This window comes from Tupaia chinensis, unplaced genomic scaffold, assembly GCF_000334495.1.
Source record: "Tupaia chinensis unplaced genomic scaffold, TupChi_1.0 Scaffold000078_1, whole genome shotgun sequence".
Lineage (NCBI taxonomy): Eukaryota > Metazoa > Chordata > Mammalia > Scandentia > Tupaiidae > Tupaia > Tupaia belangeri.
In genome coordinates this window covers 9,467,594-9,482,358 of record NW_006159539.1, presented here as the reverse complement: position 1 = coordinate 9,482,358, position 14,765 = coordinate 9,467,594, and the positions used below count along the sequence as shown (strand labels likewise).

General features: G+C 42.9%; 1 protein-coding gene across 3 annotated transcripts in view; it reads right to left on the bottom strand.

Moving 5' to 3' along the window:
- Positions 1–14,765, bottom strand: part of MCTP2 (multiple C2 and transmembrane domain containing 2) — a 279,496-nt gene that overhangs the window by 144,289 nt on the left and 120,442 nt on the right. For 2 of the 3 annotated variants that reach the window (XM_006142677.3, XM_006142675.3), the window contains 2 exons: positions 11,119–11,283; positions 8,924–9,054 (listed from right to left, as the gene is read on the bottom strand). In XM_006142677.3, the coding sequence (XP_006142739.1) occupies positions 8,924–9,054; positions 11,119–11,283 (296 nt within the window). The remainder of the gene's footprint in view (positions 1–8,923; positions 9,055–11,118; positions 11,284–14,765) is intronic. The other variant, XM_027769141.1, reaches the window with a different exon arrangement.

Here is a 14,765-nt window from a genome sequence, read left to right as displayed (position 1 = left end):
AAAAAAAACTACATGCGAAATGGCCAGGCCTCGTTTAGAAGTCAGGGCCTCCAAAAGACAGTTAGGGATTCCACCACCACCTTAATGAATTGTCTCTTTACTCATAAGTCAAATATTCATTCACTTTTTCTATCTTACTGACTTGAAAGAACAGACTAATGTATTATATCAGCATTACATCAATCAAAATTAAAACTTGGTCCTTCTGATGCAGCCAGAGGTTAGCATAGTGGTTAAGGTGCTGGGCTCCCACGTGGCCAACCATAGCTTGAGTCCCAGACTCGGCAGCTTGAAACTCATGCCAGGCATGTGTGCATGCATGCCCCAAATCCCAGGAGGGGAGGGGATTGCGGGGACTGATTTCTTTCTCTATTTCTTTTGCTCTCTCTTTCTCTTTCTCTTTCTCTCCCTCTCTCCCCAGTGAGCACACATTCCCTGTGACAAAAGCTTTAGAAAAAAATTTTAAGATGTAAACATTCTGGAACCAGCAGATGGAGTAATGGTTATATCACTGAAGTCCCACGTAGTCAACTACAGTTCGAGTCCCAGACCTGGGGGCCTAAACTTTACACCTGGTGCATGAGCACGGGTGCCTAAAATCCCGAGAAGAGGAGGAGGGGAAGCAATTTCTCACGTTCTGTCTCTCCAGCGAGCGCACTCACCCTATAGCAAAAATCTCTCTGGGGGGGGAAAAAAGGACAAGATTGGTCCCAGATAACAAAAACACATGGATAAATGTGTCAGCTATCTTAATGTAAGAAGAATCTTTTCTTTTTTTTTTTCCTTTTTGCTAGAGGGTGTGTGCGCTCACCAGAAAGAGACACAGAAAGACAGAGATGGAATGTTAGAAAGCAACCCCTAGGGTGAATGACCATGCTGCAATCCTTTCTCTTCCATTTTCCTCTAAGGATTATGGGCACACATACACACGTGCCTGGTGTGTTGTTCAAGCCTCCAGGTCTGGGACTCAAACCATGCATGGGGGATCCAGCTGCCTTAACTTCCATACCACCTGCTGGCCCCATTCTTTGGGAAATAATTTTTAACTCACCATAATTTAAGAAAAACTGGCCAAAATATCGAATTATCTGTTAATTAAAAATGGTACCAGCAATGACACTTTTTCTGCCTGATAGAAACATGGGGCACACGTGCTCAGAAAGTCTATCCAGGAACTGGGATCCATGAGCATTAAGCAACGAGGTCTGTCTCAGTAGCATTTATGTGACTTCGCATGCAAGGGAAGTCTGTAGACAGTCACTGAGAAGACACAGCACACGGGCCCTTACGCAATCAAAAACTTCTTTTTTTTTGTTTTTTTTGAGAGGTTTTTGCTATAGGGCACGTGTGCTCGCCAGACAGACAAGAGAGAGACATAGAGACAGAAAGCGAGATATCACCCACCAGAGGGGGTGGTCACGCCTCAATCCCTTCTCCATTCTCCTCTTGGGATCTTGGGCACGCACGCACACACGCCCAGCGTTGAGTTTTAAGCCACTGGGTCCGGGACGCGAACCACGGTCAACTACGTGGGAGTCCAGTGACGTAGCCATTACGCGAACTGCTGGTTCTCAAAACCTTCTCATTTTAATATTTGATATTAGGGGCCGCCAGAGGGTGTAGCAGTTATGTCACTGGACTCCTACATGGCCAACCACGGTTTGAGTCCCAGACCCGCTGGCTTGAAAATCAGGCAGAGCGTTTGTGTGTGCATGCCCAAAATCCCAAAAGGAGAATGGAGGAGAAGGGATTATGATGTGGCCATCCCCCCAGGGGGTGATTTTTCACCTTCCCTCTCAGTATCTCTTTCTTTCTCCAGCAAGCACACTAAGGCAAAAAAAAAAAAAAAAAAAAAAAAAAAAAAAAAAAAAAAATCCTCTTAAAGAAAGAAAATATATATATGTGTGTGTGTATATAAATATATATAATCTGTATGTGTGTGGATATATATATATAGATATTATATATATCTTAGAAAATTCAGTTAACTAGAACTCCAATAAACGAGAGTCACATTATGGAAAGAACTGCAAAATCATAGGGCTACCCTATAGCCCTGGACTGAATGGATCCCACATGGCCAGTGGTGACATTCAAGTCCTGGACCCAATAGTATGAAAAGCATGCCAGGTATGTGTGTGTGCATGTCCAAGATCCCCTAAGAAGGGAGAGATGGAGAAAAAGTAATTATGGAATGACCACGGCCCCTGGGGGTGCTTTCTCTCTTTCCTCCCTCTGTGTCTCTGGCAAGTACATGTACCCTCTGGCAAAGTTAAAAACCAAACCAAACAAAAGAAAACACACACACACACACACAAGCAAGACAAAGAAATAGAAGTAACTACATTTACTAGTTTAGTTGCCTCCCAGACTGAAAATTCCATGGTTTTACTCACCTGAAGAAAACAGGGACTAAATTACTTTTTTTTTTTCTTTCTCGCCACAGGCATAGATTAAAGCTAGCCTCTCGGGGCCAGAGGCAGTTCACGTGCTGAATTAGCATTGTTTCTGACCTACCGTTCCTGTCTTTCTCCATTAATCCCAAAGCATTTTAATGTTTTAATTCCACACATAATTTTACCGTATCAGTCAGCCAAACCTGTTCAAGTTTTACTTGCCACGATAGCTTTTAACCTCTTATTCATTACCATAATTCTATGTTTTATATTACAGACTGGTCAGCTTTTAACTTAAATGCAAGGGGCAGGAAAGAATGCTGTAGTTTTAAAAGCTGTAAATCTCAGAGGCTCAGGCCGAGGGAGAACAGGAAGACAGCGGTGAATGTGTCAAGCCTGGCTGTAAAAGCAGATCAGCAATACGGGGTGCAATTTGTCCAGAGAAATACTCCAGCCCAGATTTTTCAGTGCCTCAGAGGTACTCATAAACCGGTAGAATGTCAGCTTTACTTTATAAGACACCATCTGGGACCGAGGACTGAGTCTGAGGCAAGCTGGCCAAAACAGGCTTGTGGATTCTCATTCCGAATCTTTCCAAGCTAAATTCAGGCTACAACATTTTTTTTTTTAATAAAAATTATTTATGTGGGGGTCAGTGGGTTGTATGGTGGCTAGGGCACCAAGACTCCCACATGGTCAACCGTGCTTCAAGTCCCAGGCTTGGCAACTTACTATCGTATTCTCCCTCCTCTGTCTCTCTCTGGTGAGTGTAAAGATCCTACAGAAAAAATTTTTTAAAAATAATAATAAATTAGGGAACCAGCAGTTAGCGTAATGGCTATGTCGCTGGACTCTCACATAGTTGACCGCGGTTCACGTCCCGGACCCGGTAGCTTAAAACTCATGCCGGACGCGTGTGCGTGCGTGCCCAAGATCCCGAGAGGAGAATGGAGGAGAGGGGATTGCGGTGTGACCATCCCCCCTGGGGGGTGATTTCTCGCTTTCTGTCTCTCTCTGTCTGTCTGTCTGGCGAGTGCACGCACCCTATAGCAAAAATCTCTCCAAAAATAAATAAATAAATAATAAATTAAATAAATAATCCTAAAATAATTATTTTGCTATGGGGGCCATGTGCTTGCCAGAGAAAGATAAAGAGGAAAGTGAGAAAACAGTCCCTCCCCAAGGGCCATGCTACAATCCCTTCTCCATTCTCCTCTCGGGATTTGAGGGCTTGCACACATACATACACTGGGTGTGATTTTCAAGCTGCTGGGTCCAGGACTTGAACTGAACCATGCCATCAGGTGTGTAGGATCCAGCACCTTAGTCTCCATGCCACCCGCTAGCATCCCTCCAAAACTTTTAAAAATCTGTATTGTTTTGATATATATGTATTTTACTAGCCGTATTTTATTGACTTAAATCACACCATTTTAGTTATAAACATTGGAAGGATCTATAGTTGCTATGCAGAAAAATCTCAATCAATAATAATAATAATAATGTTTACCATTTGAGTGCCAAGAAGAGACAGTATCAAATAGACATTGTTATTAGGAGTCACGATGACCTCCAAGCTGCCCAGGAGCCCCACTATACACATACTGAGGCAGACCCCATGCATAAGAGAATGTACTGCTCAGGAACACATGGCGAGCCAACAGTTACCCACAAGCCTGGCTGTGAAACCCACAACCTGGCACCCTCCCTCAGACCAAACTGCCTATGACAAGAGAGTTCAATGCAGAAAATTTCCTCGAAACTTTTTATTTTTTGGAGAGGTTTTAGCTATTGGGTGCGTGCGCCCTATAACTAAAAGACAGAGAGTTACAGAGAGAGACAGAGAGACAGAAAGCAAGAAATCCCCCCCAAGGATGGATAGCCACACCACAATCCCTTCTCCATTCTCCCCTCAGGATCTTGGGCACGCACACACACATCTGGCATGAGTTTAAGCCACCTGGGCTGGGATTCAAACCACGGTCGACTGCATGGGAGTCCAACAACATAGCCATTACGCCAACTGCTGGTCCCTCCTCGGAACTTTGAATTACTAACATCACAGTGTTATCCACAAACAAAATGTGACACCGTTCTTCAGAGACAATTGTGAGTCGATGACACCGTCAGAGAGCCTCCCAAGGCAAAGTGGTGTTTTTGCCACACAGAGGATAAAATAGCTGAGCTTGAGAATGAAGAGTGCTCTCGAGAATGAAGAGTGCTCTCGAGAATGAAGCAGCTGCGGTGGCAGGTGCCGCTAAGACACTTTGCTCTGGAGGCTGGGGCCACACGTGCATCCCAGCTTCGACTCCCTGGTCCAACCTAAAGGTGGGGCTGGTGGCATGCCCCTGTATTCTCAAGGCCTTGGGGAGGCTGACACAGGAGGATTGGGACAGAGTGAAACTCTTTCTTAACAAAAATTAAAGACCATGGGGCGGGGTGGGTGGGGGGGAACATAAAAGAAGTTGAAGTATTTAAAAGTACTATGTAGTTTAAGGCACTGAATCCCACAAGACTGGCTTTATAGTTCAAGTCCTGGACTGGGTGGCTTGAAAATCACCCTGGGCACATGTGCATGCATGCATGCCCAAAATCCCAAGAGAAGGGATTGTGGTGTGGCCATTCCTCCAGGGAGTGATTTTTTACTTTCCCTCTCACTACCACTCTCTCTCTCTGGGAGTGTATATGCTCTAAGTTAACAACCTCTCTGGGGGGAAATAATCACAAAGAGGAAGGACTGAGTAAGTGCTAAGGCAGGTACGCTTTGTGATAAACGGGAAATAGCTCCAATAATGAATGAATACCCAAATGACAAAACACGGAGTACAAAGGGCATCTTCGATTCTTCTTGTTTCAGTGAAATAACCCAACGCTCATTTGGAAAACTGTTTCCTAGGATAACGGAGGATGCTTGACAGTACAATGATACAAGCAGCTCAAGGGAGTTAGGTGCACCCATTCACAGCACACCGGCCATTCCTCCTGGGATGTCCTGAATCCCACTGTTTCGATATCACCCTGGAACTCTAAATTCCCTGCATGTGCATAATATATGCATGCTCCCCGGGCTAGCATGCGGTTCTGACCCTCCTGCCATCAGCTTTGGGAGGGTCCCTGTATATCACAGAGCTGACAATATCAGAGGTACCGAGAAGTATCTGAGGTCTCTCAGTTACCCTGTGTGGGAGGAGGAGGGAGAGACCAGTAATTTCGCAGGCAGAGTCTGTGAGATGCTAGGCCCTGGGAAGAACTCCTGCAATAACTAGGGGTGTGGCATGAAGCAGTTTATTGCCTGAAGGCACAGCCCCGGTCTAGAATGCCAAGCAAACACAGACTGCTACTTACTAGATTGGCAGAGAACAGGGACCAAGGAGACCAACAAGCTATGCAGCCCGGGTGACCACAGGTGGAGGAGGAGGTGCAGCAGTCTCAAGGTGAGTATACTGCATGTGTGTGCATGCATGCAAAATACGTGTTGCACTGCACGCAGTGATCAGGGAAAGCTGCCGGCTGCTGGAAAGTGAAAGCCAGGTTTGCTGAACGTCCTGCCAGATGCTAGGACAAGCCCATACAACAGGAACCACGGCTGAGCAGTGCTGGGGAATGTTCCATGGTACCACGTCCCAACCAATCAATCCCAGGATACTGAGGTGGGCTGGGGCAACAACAGGAAACTGACTAAACACTCTGGGACTGTGCTAAGTAGTCATCAAGAACAAGCACTACATGGGGCTGGCAGGTGGCATGGTGGTTAAGGGTGCTGGACTCCCACATGGCTGACCACAGTTCGAGTCCCGGACCTGGCGGTTTGCTTTCTCATTTTCTCTCTCTCTCTCTCTAACTCACTCATTCACTCCATCCCTCTCTGGTTGAATAAAAATAAGTAAATAAATAAAGTTAAATAAAATAATTCTTAAAAGACACTAAATTCCTAGGTGCTGGGAAACATCTCACCCCCCCCCAAGGCCTTGACATTGCTTCACACCTAAAATGCAGAGGTTCTACGAGACAAGAGGTTTCCAAGCTCAAGATTTTAGCAAGAAAATCCTTTCCTCCAATGGAAGCCCTGTATTGAGGACAATGATGAGGTGGTCTGAGCTCCAGGGGGCCCTCCCTTTCCCCACGAGAGAACCACCAGGCATCTTCTCGAACCCAGGTTCCAGGTTTGAAGATGACGCTGTAGGGATCCCTTCAAACATCTTCCTTCTACATCTAAATTTGTGTCTGTATTATGTGACTAGGGGACCGAAGAGGAGCAGTGATTTCATGGAAAGAAGTTGGACTTTGAAAACACAGGATCCTGACTGGAACTTACTAAGCCCACGGCCACGTCATCTGTAAACTCGTTGCATTCCATGTCCTGGTCTGGGAAAGGGGTATAAACACCACTGACTCTCAGGGCTGTCCTCGAGGTCAGTGATCTGTCCTTCGTGCTTGCTGGAGGACACTCCCAGAGCACGGACAACCTCGCTTCATCATGATCCTCATTACAACCCAATGAAGGCACGGTAATGCTTATGTTAGGGCTCGGAATGAAGTGAGGAGGGTCCAAAGTAATGAAATGAAGGGAAAGGGAAAAAAAAAGATTTGGCTTCTGTGATTTCACTATATCAAGTACATCGAGGGCACTGGAAACTTCCCATTATGGAACGTTTACATTCCTACCAAATATATTCCTACCAAATTACATGGTATTTCATTTACATTCTCACCAAATTATATGACATTGCATTTATATTCCTACCAAATTATTAGCAAAATCTAAATTATGGGGTATATGGAAAATAAATTTTTAAAATTTTTTAACTATTTATTTAGCTTTTAAAATTTGACCAGAGAGGGATAGAAGGAAAGAGAAAGTGGCAAAGCAAGCCACCAGGTCCAGGACTCAAACCATGGTCAGCCATGTGGGGGCCCCCACTGATCTTAACCACTACACCACCTGCTGCCCCCAATACATTTTTTTAAGAGAGATTTTTGCCATAGGGCATGTGTACTTGCCAGAGAGACAGAGACAGAGAGTCAGAAAGTGAGAAATCACCCCCTGCGTGGGGGGGATGTCCATGCTGCAATCCCTTCTCCTCCGTTCTCTCGGGAGCTTGAATAAACACATACACACACACAAACACACACACGCACAGAGGCACCCAGTGTGAGTTTTAAATAGCCGGGTCGGGGACTCGAACCATAGACAACTATGTAGAAGTCCAGAAACATAACCATTACGCCATCAGCTGATCCCCGTGTATAGAAAATTTACATGAACATGTCCCCAACATGTGAGACAGCACACGCTTTTTCTGTACAGAATTTGACACATGCGATTTTCTTCTGTTTTAACTCATCCCGAATGATATTTACCAAGTGAAAAACAGAAAGAAACAAAAATGAAAATGAAAAAAAAAACAAAAACAAAAGCAGACTGTGTTCCGGGGAGGACTGGCTACACCGTTTACTGATGACTCCGAGATGTGACACAGATACCCTTCTCAGAACCAACCCCCAACAGAAGAGCACCCCCGCCACTCGGCAGCCACGTGACTCAGGGAAAGGGAAAAAAAAAGATTTGGCTTCTGTGATTTCACTATATCAAGTACATCGAGGGCACTGGAAACTTCCCATTATGGAACGTTTACATTCCTACCAAATATATTCCTACCAAATTACATGGTATTTCATTTACATTCTCACCAAATTATATGACATTGCATTTATATTCCTACCAAATTATTAGCAAAATCTAAATTATGGGGTATATGGAAAATAAATTTTTAAAAATTTTTAACTATTTATTTAGCTTTTAAAATTTGACCAGAGAGGGATAGAAGGAAAGAGAAAGTGGCAAAGCAAGCCACCAGGTCCAGGACTCAAACCATGGTCAGCCATGTGGGGGCCCCCACTGATCTTAACCACTACACCACCTGCTGCCCCCAATACATTTTTTTAAGAGAGATTTTTGCCATAGGGCATGTGTACTTGCCAGAGAGACAGAGACAGAGAGTCAGAAAGTGAGAAATCACCCCCTGCGTGGGGGGGATGTCCATGCTGCAATCCCTTCTCCTCCGTTCTCTCGGGAGCTTGAATAAACACATACACACACACAAACACACACACGCACAGAGGCACCCAGTGTGAGTTTTAAATAGCCGGGTCGGGGACTCGAACCATAGACAACTATGTAGAAGTCCAGAAACATAACCATTACGCCATCAGCTGATCCCCGTGTATAGAAAATTTACATGAACATGTCCCCAACATGTGAGACAGCACACGCTTTTTCTGTACAGAATTTGACACATGCGATTTTCTTCTGTTTTAACTCATCCCGAATGATATTTACCAAGTGAAAAACAGAAAGAAACAAAAATGAAAATGAAAAAAAAAACAAAAACAAAAGCAGACTGTGTTCCGGGGAGGACTGGCTACACCGTTTACTGATGACTCCCCGAGATGTGACACAGATACCCTTCTCAGAACCAACCCCCAACAGAAGAGCACCCCCGCCACTCGGAAGCCACGTGACTCACGTGCCTAAGCGTTCCTCATGCTTTTTGCCGTCTTTTCCCCACACTTCGATGTCCAAAATGCCCATCCTGTCAGAGAAGTAGTGAAAGTCAAACTGTTCCTGCCATTGCGGATTTGCACTCTTACACAGTGTCTAGAAAACATGCAGTTATAATATTTATTTTCTTAAAACGGCATTTGTTGCTATAGCAGCTACACAGTCATTTCATTTCTAAACCTTAGGAGGGACCCTGCCCCTTCACACAGTTAAGGTTTCCTTTTCGGAATAAAAGGGACTTTGCGGGCTCGGGGACTGGCAAAATATCACTGCTTATTTAGCTGGCCTGCAGGTCCGATCATTTATCCAAGTTACAAATAATACTGTTATCGCACAAGAAAACAGTTTAAGAAACACACCGACAGATTAAGGATATGTAGAAATAGATATTTCGCAATTGTTCTCTCTTACAGAAGATTACACGAGTTGGTTAATTAAATACAGGTGACATTCTCACTGCTGGCTACATTCAGTGGTTAACAACTAGGTAATTTAACACTTTGGGGTCCTAATTAACATCTGTCAGGTGCATTATTTTTAAATCGGGAGTTACTGAATCCAGGGTGGGAGAAATAGTCTTTCCAAAAAAATTTAGCCAAACCAAAAAATTAGGAGTGCTCTGAAAATCCCCCACGTGGGTTTCTGTATTCTCCAAAGGCCATTGCAAAGGGTTTATGCATTCTCGTCCTTGGCAGGACTTTTGGTTTGTTGCATTTACATATAAATTCGTGAATTAAAAAGTGAGCAAAGGTACTGGTCTCAGAGTATCAGACTCTAAGAGCACAGCATCATTAAATCTTAGCAGCAACTATCAAGGCACAAGAAAATCAGGAACAATTCAGACCTTGGCCATCAGGCTTAATAGATCAGATCACAGAATTTAGAAATCAGCAAGCGAAAAAACAAAAAACAATAACCCTGTTAGACTGCAAAGTAAATGCCATATTCCCCACAGGGAAAATGTAGCAGATATTGGACTAACTGCGTACTTCACCTTAGTCCAAAGGGCTAAGTGTGCTCAGTGACAAATAATTTTCCCAGAAATCCTCAGCCTGATCCTGGTTGGATAAAGGAATCCTAGCAGAGAGACATGGCTCCCCTGGCTACGCAAGCTGTAAAGTATAGCCTGAAACTACCTGATTAAAATAATTCTTTGCAAATTTCTGATGCAATTCACTTTCTATTTTTCACAGTGCTTATGAACGTATCAATGTGATTCTCTATCCACCTGTATTAGAGTTCCTGACATTTAATATTGGATTCTGCCCTGATCATTTTGCAATGCACACCTCACCCCTCCTTCAGTCATTTTTGAACTTGTCTGCGTCGGTTATAACCACGATGCTAGAAAGCCTGAACTACGAATATCTTAAAGTCTAGTTTCAAAATCTTCCACTGATTTTTTTTTTTTTAATGTGGCTTTTGGCAAGTAACTTAACTTTCAAGTCATCTAGTTCTCTCAATGCATAAAACATAGAAAATAGTCCTGTCTGATAGTTATGTAAAACTAATTCATTATCATGGTTTGGAGACGATGGTTTTTGAAATAAAATCCACGTCAAAGTTCTAAGATTAAAAACTAAATGGAATTTGGATCGGCAGAATAAGATGAATTATTTTAAAAGACAGTTGAAAATACCATTATTTTTGTTTAAAAGAAATCACTTCATACTCTAATTTGCTGTTTTTTTCTTTTTTTAAAACATGGGAAAAAAACTGGCAGCACTAGAATTTTAGTAGTAAACCTAACAAAAAGCAAAGGGCATATACTTTTTGAAAATAATTTGAGTTGTTTCAAACACCATGTATTATGCCATTAATTTTGTACAATTTTGCATTCGGTTATCTTTTTCCTGTACGTGAAGTGCAGTTTGCTTAATTTCAAAATGAAACTAAATTATTCACTCAAATATATACGCAAATAAGCTTTCTGTAGCCATGTTACAATATTAAAATAAATTCTAGTTAGCAATCAAAGCAATGCCTATGCTAATTGACTGCATCTACACAATTATTTTGTTTGCTGGAACTCTCCTGAATATAGTTGGAAGGTCTAAAATGAAACTACTTCTATTCTCGTGACATTGAGACTGGAAGCCCAGTTTTTGGTTGTTGTTCCTCATCAAGGTAGTGTCCTCCTGACAGAATGGATAGACTTACCTTACTTTTGTACCTCTGATCTCCCAGTTTTAACTGGACAAACATCTCTGTCATGTTTCCTCCTGAGACGTTCTTTCCTTCCAACAAAGTTATACTTATAATCCCATTCCAGAGCTGGTTCTTTTTCAAAGACTCTGAGAGTCGTAGGCTGCGTATCAAAGACGACTAAAACAAAAAGTGAAAATGTCATATAAACTTGCTGGTGATTCTTGAGTGTCCCTTTGGTGATCAGGGGAATTCTAGCTTTCAATATTTGTTTAGAAAAATCACTCCCAGAAGTATTCTTCTTCATGGGTTTTGCAAACCTACTGTCATAGCTACGTGACTTCCTTTCCCGGCTGTGGACTTGTAATAATACAGCCAAGGGTGAATATATGCAATGCTTTGATTTGCCAAGACCCTATACTCCCACCCAGATGGGCTCTTTGGTGAGAATCCTTAAACTAGGCCTTCGGCAATTTTCATAGTCAAGAAGGGAAGAACAGCATTCTGGGAAAGAGAGATATAAGAACAAGGCATTACTTCACAGGGAAACAAAATACCTCTGGGCATTTCGAAATAATGGCTTTGAATGTATCCTTCACATTTGAATCTATTCCCACTTCCCCATATTCCTTGGGCTCCGACTAAAAAGCCCAACACTAACTGTGAGACTCACGACTTCACATACAGCCTGTAATGGGCTAACTGGTCAAATGAGATTTGCAGATCTGGCAGGTGGAGTAGACTGGGAAGGGGGGAAATACAAAGTACATCTCACAGTGCCTGGGACCCAGTGGGGGTTCAGTAACTGCTAACATATCATTTTTCTCCTTTTCTAAATTACATTACTCACACACACTTACACTCACCTGAAACAGAACACAGGAGGAAAAAAAAAAAAAGACCAACATCCCATTCTTAAATGAGAAAGATAGCACCTTTTATGCATTTTGCATTTCTATTATATCAGTGTTCAAATACACAGCGAAGTAAAGAGACAATGTAAGAAATCCCCATGCATTTATTCACCGGAGTCACCATTTTGCCAATCTGATGTCATCCTTCCCTTTTTCACTTGTTTTCTGGCTGAAATATTTTTAATGCCAAACCCCCATGTGCGTTTACCTATGCAACACTCCATAATGACACTCTACAAAATTAATCCTGATTTCCTGAGTATCGTCAAAGACCCAGGGCAGAGTCACGCTTCCCCGATGGTCTCGGAAAGGTTTTTTTTTATGGTTAGTTCGAGTGAGTGAGGATCCCTCAAGACCCCCACCCTGCATTTAGTTGGTAGAGTTCATTTATGTCCTCCGTTCAATAAATGAAATGGCACATGCGTAGACCTTCTTTATTTGACGGAGAAATAAATGGACTCAAGAATGTAAATGGCACTACGCGGCATAGTAGAGCAATGAATTTCGAACACTATATATTCAGGCCTGTCACCGGCTCACTACATCTTGGAGATCATTTCGACACCAATTTTCTCCGACAGCCATTCGTTACAATTTATCACAAGAAATGGTGTGTCAGTATCGTATTAATTATAGACCAGCTTACCTCATCCAACCCACCGCCACCCCACCATTCTTCATAAATGACCAAACAATGCCACTCTAGGCATCGCGTTCATCGTCTTATGACTACCTTAAACAAAATACATTTACGGAAATACAGATTTCTAAACTTCACATCCGTCTTGTTTTTCCGTTGAAACACACACACACACACACACGCATGCACGCACGCAGATTTTTGAGGTGCTGAAGCACCGCAGGAAGGACGAATGAAATTCATTTTTAAAAGAAAAATAATTTCCTCTCCTCTGGGCAGATATTAATCATTCTCTCTTAATTCCTATTTGCAGTCAGGTTCTAGACAGAATACACTCAGTAATGAAGGTTTATGAAAGAGTCAAGAGACTTTAGCTTTGTTGAAAGCAACACGCACCATCAAATATGCATGTGTAACTGTACCAGGGACTTCCAAAAAAGCTGCGAAAAATGGAACTCAAGAACAAGTTTATGTTGGTGCAAAGTTGAAATCCATGCACTGTTTTTCCATCTTCCAAGAACTGTCTGAGGACTGCTCCTATTTGGCTAGATAGACGAAGATTACTTATTCCATTTTATAGATTATTAAGTACACAGGCTGGACACTTCTACCTTGCAAAACGAAAATGAGTTTTTGATTCACGTATCTGCTACCATTCCTTTTTGTTTTTTCTTTTGGCTTTTATTCTTCTTAAAAGTTTGACTTTCCAAATAACTAGCTAAAGCCTGCCCTGTCCCACGGCCATGCTTCAAAGTTCCGACAGATATATTCCTCCCTCAACACTGCAACTATTTCAAAATCCTTTTTATAAAGAAGGGAGTAATGTCCACAAAGGATCAAAGGGCATCCTACAGTCTGGCAACTGCCTAAGAAAAATGGCAGCCTGTCCATGAAAAATGCCCTAAAATAATTTTGCAGCATGTTATGTCCTAATTTCGAATTGGATGTTTATCTTGGAAAGGCTTCTATCTCACTTGTCCATAAAACAGCCCCACTTAGCTCTATGAGCTTTGTGAAAATGGAATCTGAAGCTGGTTATTAAGGGGGCCTGGAGATGGGTTCCATATGGCCAAACAGCATGGGAGGGCAAAGCTAAAGTCTGTGTCAGGCGCGGCTTGGCTGGGGCTCCTGATCTATCCACGGACACTCGTTGCATTACGCCGTAACATCTGGATTATTGCTCGTAATGTCCCTGGGATATATCCACTTTCCATCAAAGCCTTTATCTATCTCCGTCGGACTTTGAACATTTTAGTATTTAACGCAGTCATGTTTGATCTGATGGGCGAGCACTCTGCTGTCCAAAAGTCTCCCCCACTCCAAAAGCCAGGGTAGAAGACGAGAAGTATTTTGGGGCCGAGTTCATGGAAAGAAAACAACATGAGAACTCGATTCTGCTTAGTTCGCCCTAACTAGGTCTGCAAAACCCCCTCTAAGGTTAGTTCTGAAATAGTTTCATCTGTGAACTACAAAACCTGGGGAGCAGAAGGGGCTTTAAAGAAAGTTCTAACACTTCAGCTTTTCTATTCTACCCATGCAAAATGCAATGAGGCTTAAAAGCAGGGAGCCTGTGTTTAGGGACAAAGTCACAGCTATGCTGTGTGTGCTCTGACGCAGGGCTGGGCTCTCAAAACCTCTTGTGCTCTTTGGCAGGTAATGTGGGGGTTAAGGCGCTAGACTCCAACATGGTCAACTACGGTTCGAGTCCTAGACCGGCAGCTTGCTTTCTCATTTTTCCCTTCTCACTCTCTGGTCAAAATTTTTAAAAAATAATAGTAATTCTTTAAAAAAATATCTTGTGCTCTTCCAACGCTCCCTTTCTCCCCACAATAAATAGACTTTTCTGCACTCAGTTAGCTGGATAGCTCAGGCTTTCAAAAGTCTGTGCCCCAGTCACTAAGTGAAATTTGTCATCTTAATGCAGCTTAGAATGTGAAAGGCGAGGAGGAAATGACCCACCTAAGAGGAAGTTCGCTCCACCTGAACTGAAACACACACCAGGAGATAGTGCAACCTTGCTGGGTCCTGACCCTAATTCCTCAGCAGACATAATGGGTAAAATATAGTATATCAGGGCTTGTTTATTTTCTCCTTCTCCCCAAAGGATC